Here is a 19,945-nt window from a genome sequence, read left to right as displayed (position 1 = left end):
TGGAGAAGTGATGTACATTGGTCAAATTAGATCATTTTATTTTATTTTTTTAAAAGCTAGGGTATTGGAGCACCTGGCTGGCTCAGATGGTGGGAGCGTGCCACTCCCACTGTCAGGGTTTTAAGTTCGAGCCCCATGTTAGGGGAAGAGATTACTTAAAAAAAATAAAATCTGTAAACAAACAAACAAGGTACTGTCACAGCGTGGAAAATCAAATTCCAATTCAATTCCCTACTCTTACCCCTCAAGATTACTTTCAGAGTTTTACAGGATACAGTACATGACAAAAATGTTGCTATTTTCTACATATATGAAGGCTCCTACCTTTTTTGTTTTTGTTATCAAATCCTGACATCTGTTGAAAGAAAATATTTTACCTTTATTCAACTGTTCAGTTACAATTAACAGACCAAGGCAGATTATAACAACTAAACAATCCTACCAGTGATTTGTAGAGACCGGATTCAGGGTTGATTTTGAGGAGTTCTAATAGATCTTGCATAGTAAATACCTTAAGGAAAAAAAAATGAGTAGACATTTTACACTGATGTTTAAGCGATAAATTAGGATGTTCCTAAAGTTTAAGAATCACACTAACAATGTAGAACTGAAGCACTTTCTTACACTATTGATAACAGATTCAAGTCACGAGGATAAGATATTTTTCCCCATCACAGAAGTAACCTCCAAATACTTCACAAAGATAATGGGTCTAACAAATGGTTAATGCCTTACAGATTACACTCAAATATCTGATGATCCAACGAATACATGTGTGAATCCCAGGGTCTTTCAATGGTAATCAAGTTTTTAAAATACTACTGGTTCAAAACACCAAGTTTTACCGTCTTTACAACCATGACTGACAAAAGCCTATCTAAAATAGTTTTAAACATTTTGGGTGGCTATTCTTAATCTGTATTTCTACTACAACACGCATCATGTACTAGGACTTCCCTCGGAACACTGACAGGGTTTTCCTTTCAGGAAAATACTCTGCACAGCATTTTATAGTGAACACCTTTAAGTATATGAGCAGGTTAACTATTGCCGGAACAGCTATGTAACTGCCTATTACTCATGAAACATGCCCAACTGGGTCATGTAATTAGAAACTTCAGGGCACCTGGCTGGCTCAGTCGGTAGAACACGTGACTCTTGTTCTCGGGGTCTTGAGTTCAAGCCCCACGTTAGGCACAGAGCTTCCTTTAAACAAACAACAGGGGCTCCTGAGTGGCTTGGTCTGTTAAGCATCTGACTTCGGCTCAGGTCATGAGGTCACAGTGCCTGGGTTCGAGCCCCGTGTCAGGCTTTGCGCTGACAGCCCGGAGCGTGCTAGGGATTCTCGATCTTCCTCTGTCCCTCCCCAGCTTGTGTGTGCACGCACGCTCTCATGCTCTCTCAGATATAAACTTTAAAAAGTAACAAAAAACAAAAAAGCTTAAAGATTGAGGGACCCAAAAAGAATTCCTAATGTTAATAAAATTTGGTCGTTAATAAAGCATATTAAGATTCTCAAATACTAACACTGTTCTTATTTTGTTAAAACCTCTTAATAGGAAGCTTTTGGACAATTATCGACAAGACCAAGAGTAAAAACACAGAGACAACACCAACCGTTAAACTATGGACTTCAGTGAAGATGTGACCATGTAGGTCCCACTGTGGAAATGTATCTAATTATGTTGCTAGTAGGGGAGGCTGTGCACGAGTGGGAGCAAGGAGCACATGGGGTACCTTCCTTTCTGCTCAATTTTGCTCTGAACCTCAACTGCTCTAAAAAAAATTAAGTCTATTAAAAAAAATAGGCAGTTTGCTGTATCAACCCTTAAAATCAAGCAGGGCTAGATTTCTCTACCATTCCCATTGAACAGAAAGTCATCAGGAAAGTGGTAAAAACAGATGTTTTAGTATTTGAGCATGCCACAGATTTTTATAAATGATTGTACCCTTCACTTCTCTAGTATAATCCCAAGGAATCTAAGTATCTGAAGAGACTTAGTAAAAAGAGCATGTTTTAGAGATCTAGATTTACTGCCCAGCATCATTTACAAATCACGTGACCTTGAACCAACTACTTCACCTCTCCAGAGGCTGGTTCCTCCTCCACAATGCAGAGGATACCTGTGGTGTCGCCACGACGGTGACAAGCTTCCAACCGTCAACATAAATGGCAACTCTGCGTCTTACACTACACAGATCGGGAGACCAATTCTAGCTCCAAAACTTAGTGACTGCACATCCTGATTTTACCCAAGACTAACGGAGCTTCCATGGAATTGGTGACGATATACCATCAAGTTTAGTACTCCTTTGTTCCTTTACAGAATGTAGGATGGGAACTCAAAGATGAGGGAGAAATGGACGTAGCTAGCCAAGGAACACTCGGCTATTACGCAGCACTTACTATTACCTAGAAAGAAGCTATTAACAGAAAATTCAAAAACAGAAGACTCAACACTTTACCTTTTCTTTGGCCACACCAGTTTCCGGAAAGAAAACAGAAAGCGAATACTCATAGCCACATCTCTTCAAGTGATCTGCCACCAGAGAGTTAGAGGTGCCTATCAGGAGGGCACTCCCTTCCACTGGAACGGACTGGGGCTGCACCTCTCCGTTCACGACAGGGTGCATCAATTCGTGAATCAGCTGCTTCCGGAGTTGTGTCTAGCTCAAACAACCAAAACCAAACAAGAGGGAAAACGTTTTGAGCAGAATCGCTCAACTGGAGGTATACAGGATTGACCCATGCATTAGAGTCCTCATTTCCAGTATGGTTCTAGGTCCAGGACCCAAAGTCAGGAGCCTTCCCCTGTACATGGTCTGACCCTGTGACACAAGTAGCCCACGGGGTTCTGAAAAAGAAACTTGTTTCACAGCTTCTGAGCTCAACTGGTGGTCAGCCAAACACAGGCAGATTCTAACTTCACTTCCCCAGGAGCCCATCTCAGCAGTTTTTAAATCAGGCTATCAAGTAGAGGAGACAATTACTGCCCACTTCTCACCTCTGTGGACTGTTGGAACGTACGAAAATATCGGGCATATTGGTTAGTTAAAATAAAGTTGAGTTCCCATAAGGGAAATCACATATGCAAGTGAAATGAGTCAACCCCAAAACTTACTAAGATGTACTTTCGCATCGAGTATTTACAACATCTCAAGACACTCAAGTACAGGAATTCTCACTTTGTGAGAAAATTAGGGTTTCTTAAGCATCCGACTTCAGCTCAGGTCATGATCTCACGGTTCCTGAGTTCGAGCCCCTTCCTGAGTTCGAGTTGCAGCCCTGTGTCGGGCTCTGTGCTGACAGCTCAGAGCCTGAAGCCTGCTTCGGATTCTGTGTCTCCCTCTCTCTGCCCCTCCCCCACTCACGCTCTGTGGCTCTCAAAAATAAACATTACAAAAAGATAGTAAAAAAAAAAAAAAAAACAAAGTATGCCACCTAGACTTGTGGGATTCAGCAGTAAATATTCCCTATCAATTCATATTAATAGAATCCAAGAAACCAATTGAGTTCTTGTACCTCTTTTATCCTTCAGCTCAAGGGGAGAACGGTAGGTCATTACCAGTATAGAACAGGACTTAGTACACACCTCAAGTCCCACAGTAAAACAAGACATTTTTACTCAGTACACATGCCCTGCTTCATCTAGTGTAGCTCAGTAACAGAAATAGAACGAGAAATTATAGCATCACCACCAGTTAAATTTAGAGGTGATTTAATGAGATTTATAACATACTGAGTAACCTATTTAGACCCAGCTTCATTAATATAATGATTTAGGGGGTCTTGCACACAAGTACTAAAATAGGATAAAATTTAGAGGAGAGATAGAAGCAGAAAGTAAAATTAAGGTCGGGGCGGGGGGGGGGGGGGAGAAGAGGGCATTACAGATGAGTCCCCAACTCAACAAACACAAAAGCACGCCAACCAGCCCTTGCTGGAAGGAAGTGCAAAACTGGCCGGGAGCTCTCCAGCAGCCAATGAGAAGAGGGAAATCCATTCAGAATTAATGTTCCTACAACAGAAGTAAGTACAATTATTGTGGGTGAGGAAGAGTAGGGACTTGTGGATCCTCAGTATAGCTGCCTCACAAGTTAACAGTAGACTCAAAGTAAGGAACAAGAGTTGATAAAGCCCATTTAAGAGATCCAACTTTGTACTTCACCACAAATACAAATTCTTTTCAAATACCCAAAGGGAATGTGAATTAGGCCACTAAAAAATTCAGTGGGTTTTAAGAATTAAAACTCACTCAGGCCACAGTCATTGAATGCAGAAAATAAAAATGACCTTAGACTTAGGAGGTAAAAATCTGTCTTGCCATTGGTTAGACTGGAATAATAGAACCTGACAGCCAGCTGCAAAAAAGCAAACAGTAGGTCTCCAGCAGATACACTCCATTTGTAAAGTGAGCAAGGCTAGCATGATCCTGATACCAAACCCAAACCAGGACAGCTTAAAAAGGTTCAGGACAGATTAGTATCAGTTGTGACTCCAGATCTGAAATAAAACACCCTCAAATCAAATCCATAAGTAGCGTTAAGAGAAAATATGGCTTGGCCAGGAATCCAAGGACCATGCCACATTAGAAAGCGTATTAATGCATCATATATGACAATTCCAAGTGGGTTAAAGATTTAACGGTTAAAAAAAAAGGGGGGGCTCTTTAAAAACTTAAGAGGTGAATATCCTTTTTAGTGGAGAAGAACTGAGAATAATCAGCAAAAAATAACAGATTTAGCCATATTAAAAATATAACATCAGGATTTTTAGAACCAAGTTAAAATTGAACACCGAGATAATGTACTGCTGCAAAACTGGAACACAGGTTAAGTTTCTATTAAAAGAAAACATCTCAGGGGGGATGGGCAAGGAACAGAAGTTGCCAATCCACAAAAAAAAACATGAATATCCAGAAAATATGTGCAACCTCAATAATCAAAGGAATATCAAGGGAATAATCAAAGGGTTTTCTGGGGCACCTGGGTGGCTGCGGTGGTTGGGCATCCAACTTTGATTCAAGTCATGATCGCACGATTCCCAGGTTTGAGCCCCAAGTCAGGCTCTGTGCTGAAGGCTCAGAGCCTGGAACCGATTTTAGATTTTGTCTCTGTCTGCCCCTCGCCCGCTCAAAAATAAGCATTAAAGAAGATTTTTAAAATAAGGGTTTTCCAATGTTTAAAAAAAAGTCATTGTAGCATTCAAGAAATAAGCATTACCAAGTTGCTGGTGAAATATATAGTATTACTACCTTTCTAGAAAAAGACTCATACCAGGAGCCTTAAAACTGCTCATCCTTTTGAGTCAGTAATGCCACTTAACCTATCCTAGACCAAAAAAAGACAATTGAAGGAATGTGTACACCTGGGTAGAAGGTACATCTTCAACAGGGGCCTGCTACATAAATTACCCACACATTCAGACAGGCCTGTTATCATTGAAAATGAAGATTTCAAGGAACTTTCGAGGACACAGGAAAATGTTCACCACATAACATTAAAAAGGAGGGGTGCCTGGCAGGCTCAGAGGGTGGGACTCCGAGTCTCTGGTTTGTGGGTTCGAGCCCTGCATTGGGTATAGAGATTACTTAAAAATAAAATCTTTAAAAAACAAAACCACAATTAGTGTATGACAGATGACGTTCCTCCATGTTTTTTCTCTCTCAGGTGAATCTAAAGGTTGAGGTTACCAAAACAATGAGGGAGAAAGATTTTTTAAGAAGCTCACTTTTCCCTAGTTTGACTTTTTGAATATAAAATATACTTCTGAAATGTATACAATGAAAACACGTGAGCCAATCCTACTCCTTGCTGTTCATACAATGTGTACTAATATTTGCCACCCAAATACAAATACATTTCAATCCACCTTAAGGGAAGAAATTTCTCATTCCCTAAATTATTCTATGGTAAGCAGTACACTCAATGTTTCCTGTAGAATGCCAATATCCATCGTTCAAAAGGGAGTACTATTACAAAACCACTTAGTCATTCAGGACTTTGCAAGCTAGATTTATAAACCAAGTCCAACTGTACCAAAATGTGTTCCTTTTATAGTTACCTGCCGCTACCTTAATGTCAGTCCGGTAAATCTATTATTTGAATAAGCCCTTTTAAGACGGCTCAAACTCTACACCATCTTCAAGACTTCTGTTCCAGAACAAAGAGTTTTGCAGGAACGTACAAAGGTAACTCACCAATACAACCTACGTCCTATTTTTAAAACCCAAAACCTGGATAGGTTTCAATGGGGACTACCTGTTACAGATTACACTCGTCAAAGTTATGTGACAGGCCCAAAACAGATACCTTGAGCGTGTCCAGTATACCCCGATCCTTAAACGTCTGGTATAGCTTTTTTCGCAGTTCATCTTGACTCAACACGTCAGATGTGGAGGGCATGGTGAACTGGAAGAAAGAACGGTTACGGGTTACCCGGCGGGAGGAGGAACCATGAATTTCTGACGACAGACCAGTGGCCTCCGGGGAAACCCTAAGAGGCCAGGCGGGGAGAAGGAGGAGGGAAAAAGCTATAAAGAAAGCAAACAAGAGGCCACGTTTCCCCTGGTCCCCGAGGAGGAGGCCAGTGTAGGTACCTGAGACATCAGGCGCCGGCTTCCCCGCGAAGCCCCCTCCAGCCCGGGCTGCCTCGGCCCAAGTTGACAGCCAGCCCCAGCTGCAGGCTCAGGACGAGGCGAATCCCTGCCTTCTGAGCCCATGCTCTGCCTGGGGGCGGAGGAAAAAGGAAGGCAGTCGGGAACGACAAAACCGTTCAACGGTTTAACCGGCCTCCCGCTCTGAAACAGGAACTCTGGCAAACACGCACTTCCTTTCCCCCGAGGTTCTCACGGGTGGGCGGGGCCGCGGTTCACGCGCGGCTTTCCCACGCAGCTGGAGGGCGGGGACCGGTAGTGAGGCAACAAGAGAAAACAAAGTACGACTAGGGTTCGTCCGTCTCAGCGCTGATCCCACCCCTCCCCGACGCTGCCAAGCCCAACGGCCGTTGCCTGGAGGACCACGGCGCACGCGCGTTGCCGCGCGGTCCTCTGACCGGAAGTCCCTCCCACTTCTCGTGAGACCTCAACCGCGCAGTCTCGCGAGCATTGCCCAGGGAGTTCCCATAGAGGCGGCAGAGCGCGCGTCTGCGGCGGGAGTGGAGTGGCAGTTTCCGTCGTCAGCTTCTCCCAGCAGGTAGGGAATGGAATAAGTAGGGGGCGGGAGCTCCCAAGGACGTTTCGGGGCCCGCGTGACGCGGCTCTTGGCCCGGTCCCTCCACCCCGCCCGCGGGCAGCTGGGCCGGATCTGGTCAGCCCCGGGGCGGCTGAGCTGATCACAGGCCGCCCGGCCAGGGCACATCGCGTTTCGGCCTGCAGGCGTCGGCCAGCTCAGGAGCTTGGCTTCATCTTGCCTTTTTGTAGGTCATTCAGCTAATCGGATTTGGTTTTGTTTACGAGGGTACTGTTGTCGTTTGGAGCTGGAAAATTCATCGTGGGCCCTGTCCTGTGAGAGGAAGGGTTTAGTCCTCTCAAAGGCAGCCTGGTAGTTCTATTTTAATTGTTGGAAAGTGCTCAGTAACATTGACCCAAAGGAGTTTCCACTTGACCTCAAAGGAGCAGCCCAAGACTCGGCCTCCGGCGCGATTTGAAAGATCTGTTTAGTCCAGAGTTAAGTACGTGGCACTCTCGTAGCGTACTGCCCTTTCCCAAACCCCCAGAAGATGTGGATCATTGATCACAGCTAGCTTTCGTGCTAGAACTTTGTGTCCATGTTAAATCAGCACCAGGTCCTGGCAGTCACTACCGGTTAATGAGAACCGCACCAGCAGGGGCCAATTTGCCATCCCTAGTCAAATCTTTGCTTTGAGATGGCATATATTCTATTTGATGGTAAGATCCTGCTCTTTCTCACTCCCCACCCCCAGAAGGGTCTTCCCCTCCCCCCAGACATCCTCTGTTCCTGCACTAGCTCTTTCCAGAGCATTCCTTCCAACCCAGTTCAAAGTTTTTAGAGGAAGACTGCACTAGTGGGGAGGAGCTGAGAGAGGGAGACAAAAATTCCAAGCAGGCTCCACACGGTCAGCAGAGCCCGATCCCATGAAACCATGGGATTGTGATCTGAGCCAAAGTCAAGAGTCAGAGGCTTAACCGACTGAGCCACCTGGCAGCCTCTTTAAAAAAAAAAAAAAAAAAAGAAAGTCATGCTTTGGGGGGCGCCCAAGTGGCTCAGTCAGTTAAGCTAATGACTCTTGATTTAGGTGCAGCTCATCATCCCAAGGCCGTGAGCTCTAGCCCCATGCCGGAGGTCGGGCTTTGCACAGGGTGTGGAGCTTGCCTAACGTTTTCTCTGTGCCTCTCCCCTGCGTGCAGGCACATTCTAGAGAAACACACACACACACACACACACACACACACACACACACACACGAAAAATGGTTGAAAATCATGCTGATTCAGCAGACCTGCATCTTGTTACTTCTGTACCAGGTGACCTTTCTTCTCTTTTCCTGATGGTAGTGTAAGGTGACTTTTGTTTTTCTAACCGGACACATTTCCATTCGTTTTGTGCTTTTGCCCTTCTGATGCCAGCCTCACAGATTTGTGGTCTCATTTTTATATTAAAAAAGGACTGGGGCCCCCGGGTGGCTCAGTCGGTTGTGTGTCCGACTTCGGCTCAGGTCATGATCTCATGGTCCGTGGGTTTGAGCCCCACATCGGGCTCTGTGCTAACAGCCCAGAGCCTGCTTCGGATTTTGTCTCCCGCTCTCTGCCCCTCCCCCCCACTCATGCGTTCTCTCAAAAAAAATGAACGTTAAAAAACAGGTTAAAAAGAAAGGCGGGGGGGGGGCACTAAGGTTTAGATAAGCTGTACGCCTAGTTTGGGACTTGAACTCACAACCTTGAGATGAAGAGTCGCTCGCTCCTCCAGCCGAGCCAGCCAGGCGCCCCATCATCGCCCTAGTTCTTCCATCACGTAGACACCCTCTCTCCGTTCAAGGTAGTGCAGAGCTTTTTGTTATCACTACATTAATTTTAGTTGTCCGTCTCCGGAGCAGCTCAGGTCAGCATAGCCATCAGTGACGGCTGCTGTTTGCACCCCGGGGAGAGTCCAGTCTCTGGTCATGGAGGGTTTCTTCACGAGCGCCTCAACCTCAGCTTCATACAAAGGTGCAGTTACTTCATCACAGACTTCTGTTAGGCCTCTAGGACCAGGAGGGCCTCAGCACTAGAGCATTCAGAAGATTCTTTGCTGCGTCGAGGCTAGTTAATCCCGGCCTGCCTCTCGTTCTCGTGTTTTCAGCTTTGCCCGACCGCTCGCAGCTGTTGTCCCTACCCGCGCAGTTCCCCCCAGCAGGCGTGGAGCCCTTCCTACGTGCCGGGCTCCCCTGCAGGCGTGAGGGATGGGTGCTGGGAGACAGACACAGCCTCCGTTCTCTACGTCATCGTCCCCCAGCTGCCTAAGTAGCTTCCCCTTGCCGCACCCCGGCTCCTCATTCCCCTCCCTGGGGCCTTTCCCACAGTGCTTTGAAAGCTTCCTCCCGTGGTAAGCGAACTCCCTCCGTCCTCAGTCTCCCTATAGAACGCACCTACCTTCTGCTAGCATTTCGAGTATTTCCTTTTTTTCACTCCTGCAGGCTTTTCAGCCTTGACGTCTGTTTTCTGCTCCTGAACAAATCCTCCCCAGTTGAGCGGTTTCACCAACGTGAACTTATTCTTCCAGTTCCATAGCGGCCTAGAAGTCCAGCACGGGCCTCCCCGGGCTGGAATCCGGGTATCCGCAGGGCTGTGCTCCCCTCTGGAGCAGGAAGCGGGGCTCTCTTTGTGCTTTCCAACTTCTCGAGGCCGCGCGCGTTCCTTGGCTCCTGGCTCTTTCTTCTAGCTTCAGCCCCGCCAGCGTGGCGTCTTCGTGACCCTCCTTCTGACTTTTCGCGTGGGCCTCTCTCTTCCACTTTTAAAGAGCATTGTGATTATATTGGGCCCACCTGGCTCGTCCAGGCTCCTTTCCGGATCTTGAAGTCAGCTGACGAGCGCCCTCAGTTCCACCTGCAGCTTTCATTCCCCTCTGCCCGTACATTAGCACTCGCAGGTTTTCGAGATTAGGATGTGGCCACCGCGGGGCGTGCTGTTCTGCCTGCCACCACGTGTTTAGAAGCGACGTGTTTGTTTCATCCCTCTTTTTTCCCTTTCCTATTTCCTTGGCGAATAGACTCATCTTGATATTCTGCTTGATCATCTCAGTCAGACATTTGGGAACATCCTTGGTTCTTGCCGCTTCCTCAGTTCCCCAGTTTAATCCGTTGCCAAGTTCCGTGTAGCCATTTCCTCCACACCCCGAGACCTAGTCGTCCTTGGAGATGCTTGAAGGGCCCCTGTTTTGGGTGATGGGAAAATCGAGCACACACACACACACACACACACACACACACGGCAGTTGCTTTATTTGTATTACATACTGTAGCTCTAAGTAATACTTGCTTTGCGGATGGAGGGAAGGTTGAAGAGGTTGCAAAGCTTTAAAAACGTTTCAAATCACTGTTCTAGAGCTGCACCGTCCAATACAGAAGCCACTAACCACATGTGGCCTTTTAAATTAATGAAAATTAAGCGAAGTTCCAGATTCAGTCTCGCAGACACAGTAGCCACCAGCGGCTACCACATCGGACGGTGCAGACATAAAACATCCACCCCGCCGCCGCCCCCCCCCCCCCCGAAACTTGAGTGTATCAGCACAGAATTCTAAAGTGCGTCTCCCTTTTGCCTACCACTGGGCATAATAAGCCTCAAATATTAAAGGAGTAACCTTCCAGTTTTTCCCATAGAATCCGGTAGTTACAGTACTCCTTCAGCTGCTGTGAAATTCTTGGCAGTTCAAGTTCTGCCCAGCGGGACGGTTTGCGACATAACCTTTATGTGGTTATGGTTCCTTCGGTCCCCTTTCTGTTTATCCTCACCCTGTACTGACACTCTGCAGGTATAGGAATGAGGCTTAGCTTCCTTCTACGTGTATAGTGTGCTGCTGCTGCTTAAGTGTTCGTACGGAACGAATTAAGCCCTTCCCTTGGCACACTCTAGCCGTGAAACCTATTGCAATTAATGAGATCATTGTCGACTTTGTTGACATTTCCAGCTCCCATCCCCCTTCCCCTTGAGAATTTCTTTCTTTTGAGAATCACTGCTGATTCTCCTGGTTCTGCGTAGCTTTTATAGCATTCCTGCTTGTGTTTGTTACTCAGTTTTACTGTTTGGGCCTTTTTCTCATCTTCCCCCTCAGACTTTTCTGTAAAGGGTCGGATGGTCTCTGTCGGAGCTGCCCCACTCTGCCATTCTGTTGTCGGGCAAAGGCAGCCTTAGACCGTAATGAAAGGGTGGACAAGGCCAGATTTGGCCTGCGGGCTGTGGTGGGCCAACACCTGCCCCAAATAACGTTTGAAGTCCTCTTGGCCTCATCGTGCCCAAAGAACGTCCCATCTGCCTTGTCTTCCAGTCGTGGGCCTTCCAAGTCCAGAGGTAAAAGTGCCAGCTGTCCCTCGATTTCCTTAACAAAGGTTGTGCTGGTTAGGAAATACATTTCAGGTGTTCTGATGTTCTCTGTGAATGAGCAGAGGTCCCAGTGTGGCTCGATGAGCCCTGGGCTCTGACATGTGTCACCGTACACTCCGTGAGACTGTATACTCTCGGGTAACCAGACTGCTGCCCCGTGTGGAGGCCGTAAGGGTCCACACACCTCCATGTGCGTACGCTCCTCCATGCTATTCTAGATCACATTTGCCGAGCACCACCCGTGAGCCAGATGTTGTTGTGCCTGGTGCTTCGCACCCCTGATGTTGGGGTGATGAGTTCAAGCCCCAGGGTGGGTATAGAGATTACTTAAAAATAAAATTAAAAAAAAAAGAAAAAAAAAAACAAAGGAAGACACAGTTTTATATTCTAGAAAAGATGGAAGAAATCATAATCCAAAAAGAAAGACATCTGAGGCATTAAGAAGTCTTAGAACTAGGATTAACAGGTTTGCTGAAGAAATAAAATGAAGACAAAGTCAGGGGGGAAGCAGTCGCAGGGGAGGATCCGTGCTTCTTTGGCTTTTAGCATCATCAAAATCTGCACGGACAGACAGATGGGCGCAAGGATTTCTGTATGTATTTTTAGCACAGGGTCTCTGGAATCAGACAAAGCTAGGTTCAGGTCTCGCTCTGCCACTTACTGATGATGTGACCACAGGCACGGACCTTAACCTCCCAATGTCCGTTTCCTCCTGGTGGAAGAAACAGAACGATGATGGATCCCTTAGAGGGACCTTGAGGATTACACAGCATCGGGAGTTGCACGCTCCGGGGACTGAGCCAGCCGGGGGCCCCATGTCTTCCTTTCTTATGAATATTGCTGGAGGAGGAGGCATATCCTAGGCTCCTGTACTTGCAGAGACTTAGATTTGTAGTATACATACTTCAGGTAGGAAGAGGACAAAATCACCCTTTATTCGTTTTTCCCATTGTTAGTGCTAATAATGCTAACTGGTCCAGTCCGAGTTTGGCCCAGCTTACTCTGAATATTCTAAACTCTCAGGTCATGAGGATGTTGTTGTTATGATTTTGTATCAGAGGTCTTCCAGGTTCCCTATGAAAACTCAAGTACTGGATTCTACAGGACATATCCCAGGCATGTAATCTGTATAGTCCAAAAGCCAAATGTCTATGGCAGTAGAGTGGAAAGCACGACAAGCTTTGTGGTCCCTGCTACAATGTCAAGTTTAAGGAAAAAATTGAATTCTAGACTTCTTGTTAAACCTTTTTGGTTTTCAGTATGGAGTACTAAAAGTGTGTGTTATTTTCATTTAATTAGGAGCTATATTGAAGACAATGTCTGGAAGCTTCTACTTTGTAATTGTTGGCCACCATGATAATCCAGTTTTTGAAATGGAGTTTTTGCCAGCTGGAAAAGCAGAATCCAAAGTGCGTAAGGAAACATAAACAATTTCGTAAGCGTGATTTATGCTGTTGCAATTATAAGGGTGTGGTGTGATTTTACAGCCGGGGGAGGTCTGGACCGGGGAGGTAGCTGGAATCCACCACGGTTACATGAGGCTTGCTCCCCAGTCCCACAGGGTGATAGAAGCCAGTGAGGGACCGTCCTCTGAGTCGTCGACTCACCCTTACATTCAGCACACGCTGGGCACAGACGAGCAGGAGGCCCTGGGTCTCTTCTCTGACGTGCTTCCCCGTGCCCCCCGTTCTGAAAAGCTGCTCCGTGAGCGCCTAGAAACACACTTCCAGCTGCTGTGGGGCTGGAGGAACAGTTGCTACTGACCGGAAATGCCACGGAAGCGCATTCCGCCCAAGTGACGTTTCCATCAGGACCTACGCGGCAGGTCCATTTACACCTGGGAGGGTTGAAGGACCCTTGCCTCCGTGTCCCCCCGCTGCCCCTGAGACTGGCGCGGTTTGCAGGGACCTTCTGCACCACCCACTGACTGGGTGCCCACATGCCGTCCTCCCCGGCGACGCCACCCCACTTCCTTGTTGCCGTTCAGAGTAAACGTAGGGTCTGCAGAATCCCTGGGGGCCTCCCATCTCTCTGTACTCGTCTGTGTTGCTGATGAACTGCCGGCAGGTTATGCTGTGTCTCTCCCAGCTTCCAGAATAAGCTTTCACGTCCTTCAAGACAAGAATTGAGTTTTGAAATGAATCGTAACGCACAATGTCCAGCGTATGATGCTTTTCAGCTACTTAAATCTTGCCACTCAGATGCGTAGGAATTTGTGTTCTCCGTCAGGTGCTTTGTCGCCCCAGTATTTTCCCACATCCACGTGAGCGCGCGGCTCATTACGACTCTGTGTCGGGGTGTCTCCGCACAACGGTTGCCGTGTGGCACAGGGCTGCTTACGTGGTTTCTGGGGCACGTAAAAACACTTTGTGGCGTGACTTGACCCTAGCCCTTCTGTTACCACTCACCTTCTTAAGGCAGTTCTGCGTTTTTCTTCTGACCTCGTGACTGGTCATCCACGTAAAGTGAGGGAAACACGGCGGTAAGCCGGACACCAAATAATCTCTTCCTCTAAGGAGTAAATTCGCTTCGCCACGGTGATGTGCGCGAGGTAAAGCTGCCTGGCTGCGCGGGGGATCCCGAGGCAACTGGCGGCCCTCCCCCAGCCCGGTCCAGGAACCGCGTCCTCAGCAAGCAGGTCATATTAAGGTGCCTCTCCCAGGGCCCACCCGACCGAGCACCGCGCACCGGGCGGCCTAGAGTAACCGAAGCTCGTGGCCTCACGGGTCCGAGCACGAGGCGGGGGCAGGGCCAGCCCCCTCCGAACGTGCCAGGGAAGGCCTGTTCCAGGCCCCTCTCCTAGCTTCCGTAGCCCCTGGGCTTGTGGCGGCAGAACTCCGGTCTTTGCGCGGCCTGCTCCCCACGCGCGCGTCTGTCTCTAAACCGCCTGTTTTAGAAAGGCACCAGGGATCCCGGGTTAGGGGCTGTCGTGCCCTAGCATGCCGACCACGTCTGCAGTGACCCTCTTTCCAAATAAGGCCACGTCCTGAGGTACTGGGGATGGGGGGGAGGACTTCGGCATAAGAATTCAGTTCAGCCCATAAGAAGTGTGCTTTGAAAAATCTATCTGCAAATAGAGAATTCCACGGGAGTAAGACCATTCCAGGTTGAGAATTCCCGCTCCGCACTGTGGTGGGACAGTCCCGCCTCTCCCAGTGAAGCCCACGTGAAGGACGCTCCGCTCTGACGGGACCGTGTCCTGCCGCTGAGACAGGTGCCGGCTCACAGCCGAGGCGGAGCGTGGCCTCCTGCCGCTCCCGGGTCCCCTGTCACGTGAGCTCCGTCTGCCTGAAAGAGGCCTGTGCCAGGCCTTCGAGAGCGCCACCTCAGCTGTCTCGTGTCCCCCGCTCACCCTGTGTCCCCCGCCCCCCGCTGACCCTGAGACCCAAGCCAAGGTCACCTCTAGTTCTCCACCTCCTCGGCTCCAGCCTACCTAAACTGCCCTCCTTTATCCATAACCACTTATGTATTTTTTCGCGTCTTCCTCTAAAAAGATGTGAATGTCTTTTTTCTTTTTTCTTTTAACCACCTCTTTCTTCACATGCTTCAGTGGTTACTGAATTTGGTAACTTCCTTCTTGCAGAATTAGAAAAATAATCTGTATAATTTGTTGAGCACGTTCCGTTTATTAGTGGGTTGCTATTCCTACTTGTTGACTTTTAGCGACCAAATTAAAAAGCAGACTGTGAGATGAAAACACTTAAGATCTTTTGTAAGTCCCATGACAGTAGTAAATGAAGTAAAAGCAGAAAATGCTCCCCCACCCCCGAAAACTGCGTAGAATTTACAGAATGAGATGGTGGCGTTCTCGATGCTGTCTGCAAATATTAATCTGCTGCTACTCACACTGTCGTCTAGGATGATCATCGTCACCTGAACCAGTTCATAGCTCATGCTGCTCTCGACCTCGTGGACGAGAACATGTGGCTGTCGAACAACATGTACTTGAAAACCGTGGACAAGTTCAATGAGTGGTTTGTTTCAGCGTTTGTCACTGCAGGTCATATCCTTACCTTTGTAACGAAGGTCTCCAAAGGTTGGGGTAACGAACTAGAACAACATGGGACCTCGATGCCAGACTACGAGTCAGGGGACTTCAGAGTGTCGGGTAGAAATTGCCATTTAGGGGGCTACTTTTATTTTTTTTAACAGGAAAAAACCCCACATTTTGTTTAACGGATAATTTTAAAACCAAGTCTCCTATAAAAGTAAGGTTAATCTGAACGATACAGTTGATTTTACTTTATTTTATAGTTATTTTCTAACTTTAAAAATTATGTTTTCTGTAAGATAAAACCTAACTTCAGACCCAGTTTACGTATTTTGCTTTTCCGTCCCAGAATAATACAGTGCATGTGACTAATTGGAAGGGTATCCTATCACCTGAGTACTTTTCATTTCTCACTTCTAAGATTATGCCTTAATTATTTTACATATGAGATTCATTATGCTTCATGACATAAGGCAAGAAGATGGAATAAAGAACTTCTTTACCGATGTCTACGATTTATACATAAAGGTATGGTGTGTTCTGTTTTCAAATCCGATTGTAGAAAGGGATTGCAACTGTGACCGGAAACTGGCCCGTGGCAGCAACTCCCTTATATACGGTGGTTTCCAGCTCAGACTAGCTCTGCCCCCGTCAGAAGTAGCCCTTGGTAACTCCCCCGTCGGGCATGTCTTCCCCGCCAGGCTAACGTGTACTTAGGACAGAACTCGTGCTGGTTATTTTTAAATTGGTTTCAGTTTCCCCCTTTTGGCACATAGTTTTGATTTTATCAGGGAATCCTAAGAAGAGAAGGAAGCAGGCTACATGCATAAGGGAAATTGCTTCATAATTTTAATCTAAAATGTTCTCCATCTGCTTTACAAGTAAGTTACAACGCAGTGACTATAGATCATAAACTGGTGGGAAGTTTACCAAACAGTCACTCAAGGAGAATGATGCCACTCGCCTATCTTGAAGCTTAATTAGAAAAAATAAAATATTACTAGGACGTCGGTGGTTAAACTGCACTGCCAGAAGTATGTTCTTAGTAATTTGAGTGTTCTGTACTTCGACAGGATTTTTTTTTGCATATCAGCACAGTTAATATTCCTAGTGAGAAGTAGCAGATAAGAATCTTTAGCCCTCTTACAAAGATGGACAACGTCAAGTGATTTAAGCTGTAAAAACTGGTTAACTCCTTTTCCTTATTAGTGATTCCATTTAACAGTTTTCTCCCATATATTATGATATAGTCATTACACTGTTTGAGAAACCGATCACTTAGCCATGTGTTAAAGGACAGTATTGAAAACCAGATTGTTAAAGAAATTACATAAGAGTAACCTAATAGCAATGTGGTATAACTTCTTTTCTTTAACTATGAGCATATGGTAGATTTTTAGTTTCATGTAGCCAAAGGGCCTTACTGATTAATCCATATATTTATAACGAATGTGAGAAGATTAGTATTTCAGACGCAGGGTGAATCCTGAGTTTGTTTAGCTTCTATGGGCAACACTTATCCTACCACCATTAGTTTGCCATAAGTACTTCTCAAAATTAAAACCCCAAGGCAAAAATTTCCCCAAGGGGGCGTTACTGTTAACAATGGAACATTTTCGTGCAACTTGAAAACATGATCTTCAGACTTTTGGATGTCTTTGATGATTTTATTTAAAACGTTAAAATAATTTCCTTCTAGAGATCTGTGATTTGTCAGCCTTTTTACTTCGACAAGCTCACTAATGCCTTCGTCTTTCCTAGTTCGCAATGAATCCATTTTATGAACCCAATTCTCCTATTCGATCGAGCGCATTTGACAGAAAAGTTCAGTTTCTTGGGAAGAAACACCTTTTAAGTTGAATGCAGAACCATTTGGAAATAAACAACGTCACTACAATGGGGTATTCTCAGGAATGTGTACATTGTAAGTAACTTGAGTAAATAGCCTGGAAAAGTTTTACCTGTGGTCTGAATTTATCTAAACCTAATGAAAATCCTTATATGTTTCAAGACAGTGCATTCAGTTTCTTAACGATTGTCAATAGATCGATATTTGCTTGTGAACAGTGTTATTTATAAACTCTTTATAACCTTGAAAATGTCTTTATTCTAAAAATTAAGAATAAGCTTTTGACTTGACTCATTCAGATAGCTCGATCTTCATGTCACGATCCAGAACCAAATGTCATTGTCAGGATTTGGTAGACAGATTTAAAGCTAAGTTTCTGCAGTAGGGAATGAAGCTGACGGCACGCACATGGGCCTCGATACGTGTAGAGACGTTGTTACGAAACCACACAGGCGGCATACGTAGCGCCGCCCAGGAAGCGGAGCGGTTTTCACGGTGCCAGATGCCACACGCCTGCCTCGGTCAAAGACCGGGGATAGTGACTGTGCTATAAATCTAGAATCCTGGGTCCAGGTCTGTAAGATGGGAAGCCGGGACCAAAGTAACAGGTTATGTTCTCATACTGCCTTTCCCTCAGACAGTAAACTAAAGATTAAGTGAACAGGTGGATAGTTCGATTAGTAAAAAATTGTATCTGTCAAATTGTTAACAAAGAAACGTTTATATTGCGTTAACGTTGGCATTCTTTGCTTTTTGGGCTGTACGCCAAGGGGGAGGGGAGAGCTCTGCTGTGCTAAGTGGGATCTTACTGTAAACTGGTAAATGTCCACTTAAATACAAGTACTGTGACCACATCTGTTCCGTGCAGATGGCGAGCACTGGCAGAATTGTGTTCCATCCCGAGTAACTTGGGCAGGTACTTCCGTTTGGTCTCATACCCTTGTGTGAAGCTGGTGCCGTAATTGCTTGCCCCATCTGTCTCTCTGGTTTCTTCAATAAAGGTGTTTGTCCGAGAGCGTGGAGTCTCGTAAGCGCCGCTCACCCGCCACTGCTGCTGTTGTGGCCCTCTTTCCCCCAGTGAAGGTCTGCAAACCGGATCTTAACCCATTTTGCAGAGTTCGGAGCGCCTCGGACTAGGTGCCGGAGGGGAGCTGTGGGAGCGGGGGGGGACCCCGCTGACCGGCTGCCGGACGGAGCCCGTGGGGACCTGCTGCGCCCTTAATTAGCCCGGAGCGCGCGGGGAGGGGAGCGGCGCCTTGGCCGCAGGGGGTCGCGGGGCACCCCGCACACAGGGTCCTTCCCTCCAGGCTGTGAGGCGGGGCTGGGGACAAGGAGCAGGAGCCCCGTGGGAACGGGTTACCGTAGTCCAGTGTGTCAGCCTGTGCGCGTCACTGCCTTTGAAGGGGAGGGGACGTGGGCCTCGAACGCACGGAGAGAAGCAGCGCCGGAGAGAAGCAGCGCCGGGACCGGGGCAGGGGCAGGCCATCTGACAGGGGAGCCGGCAGCGCTTAGGTGTGGTGGGAGGGGAGGTCACACTGAAGGCTCGGGAGCACAACAGCAACGGGTGACGTGAGTGGCGCCCTACCGAGCAGAGGAGGTCAGCACTAGACCTGTCGCGAGTGTGAGCGCTCCCAGGGCGCCCCGAAGGGAGCCCGCAAGTCTGCCGTCCGGCCGTCCTTCCCCGGGCCCGCAGACGTGCGCTTCCACTTGGGCTCGGCGGCCCTTCCTGCTTGCCGGCCGCGGCGGGGACTTCTCCGCGTCCCCTGACGGTACAAGGGCCGCTTTCCTCCCCGCGCTCACTGCCCACAAGCCACTGGTATTGTGAGAGACGTGGCGTCGCGGGGTCACGATCCTGAAGGGAAAGCGTACACACGCGCTTTCACAGAAACGTCAAACTCAAGGTTTTCTCAAGAGGAGGACCATCTAGGGGCGCCTGGGGGGCGCTCGGTAGGTTAAGCGTCCGACTCCATTTCGGCTCGGGTCATGATCTCACGGGTTCACGAGTTCGAGCCCCACATCGGGGCCCCGTGCTGACCGTGCAGAGCCTGCTTGGGATTCTCTGCCCCTCCCCCGCTCCCTCGCTCACATTAATTTTAAAAAAATGAACACCTATTATATTTTAACTTCAACTAGGGAAGTTTTCACAAGGCGGTGACAAAAACGTTACCCCATCGATACAATCGTACGTGTCCAGCCTCCACACTGCACACTGCGTTTGCTACACCGGCTTCAAACGTCCATTTGCCCATTCTCCAGGTTCCGTTTTGCCCTCTAGCGATGACCGGCCTCAAAGACGTCCCACCAGAAGACACAGAAGCGCGGGTGCCCGCCCCCGTGTGGCGAGCAGCGGCACTGCAGCGCCCCCCTCCCCCGCCCCCACCGGGCCCCTCTCCCCGGACCGGCCGCGCGCACAGTCCCTCCCTGCCGCCCGCTTGGGGGCTCCGCAGCTGCTTCCACCAGTCCGGCCGCCCCGCCGTCTCGCCTGCCCCGCCGGGGTCACCCGCTGCTTTGTTCCCCAACTCTCGTTTCAGTATTTCTCGTCTTTGTTTAAGCAACACCATTCAA

At 47.7% G+C, this 19,945-nt stretch overlaps 2 protein-coding genes across 3 annotated transcripts in view; one reads left to right on the top strand and one right to left on the bottom strand.

Moving 5' to 3' along the window:
* The window catches only part of OFD1 (OFD1 centriole and centriolar satellite protein), a 41,822-nt gene extending 34,873 nt beyond the window's left edge, over positions 1-6,949 (bottom strand). The window contains 5 exon segments of the mRNA XM_043570653.1: positions 325-355; positions 443-511; positions 2,467-2,667; positions 6,313-6,411; positions 6,600-6,949. Coding sequence (XP_043426588.1) covers positions 325-355; positions 443-511; positions 2,467-2,667; positions 6,313-6,411; positions 6,600-6,722 — 523 coding nt within the window. The 5' untranslated portion in view covers positions 6,723-6,949.
* Positions 6,950-7,081: 132 nt separating this feature from the next.
* TRAPPC2 (trafficking protein particle complex subunit 2) lies at positions 7,082-18,395 on the top strand. Of its 2 annotated transcripts, none has more exons than XM_043570654.1 (5): positions 7,082-7,194; positions 12,840-12,949; positions 15,399-15,543; positions 15,974-16,059; positions 17,293-18,395. In XM_043570654.1, the coding sequence occupies exons 2-5, from the start codon at positions 12,857-12,859 to the stop codon at positions 17,389-17,391; spliced, it is 423 nt and encodes a 140-aa protein (XP_043426589.1). In that variant the 5' UTR covers positions 7,082-7,194; positions 12,840-12,856; the 3' UTR covers positions 17,392-18,395. The 2 variants fall into 2 exon arrangements, with proteins under 2 accessions (XP_043426589.1, XP_043426590.1); XM_043570655.1 differs by lacking the exon at positions 7,082-7,194 and adding an exon at positions 9,653-9,702.
* The last annotated feature ends 1,550 nt before the right edge of the window (positions 18,396-19,945 follow it).

The sequence above is a fragment of the Prionailurus bengalensis genome, chromosome X (genome assembly GCF_016509475.1).
Source record: "Prionailurus bengalensis isolate Pbe53 chromosome X, Fcat_Pben_1.1_paternal_pri, whole genome shotgun sequence".
In the NCBI taxonomy this organism is placed as follows: domain Eukaryota; kingdom Metazoa; phylum Chordata; class Mammalia; order Carnivora; family Felidae; genus Prionailurus; species Prionailurus bengalensis.
The sequence above is the reverse complement of the archived record's forward strand: the minus strand, read 5'-3'. Positions and strand labels throughout refer to the sequence as shown.

Excerpts from the sequence above, each read along its gene's own strand:
- TRAPPC2 (XM_043570654.1), top strand. The coding sequence starts at position 12,857 with ATGTCTGGAAGCTTCTACTTTGTAATTGTTGGCCACCATGATAATCCA. Across the intron at positions 12,950-15,398 it reads CTGGAAAAGCAGAATCCAAA|GATGATCATCGTCACCTGAA; the intron begins GTGCGTAAGGAA and ends ACTGTCGTCTAG. Across the intron at positions 16,060-17,292 it reads TCTACGATTTATACATAAAG|TTCGCAATGAATCCATTTTA; the intron begins GTATGGTGTGTT and ends CGTCTTTCCTAG.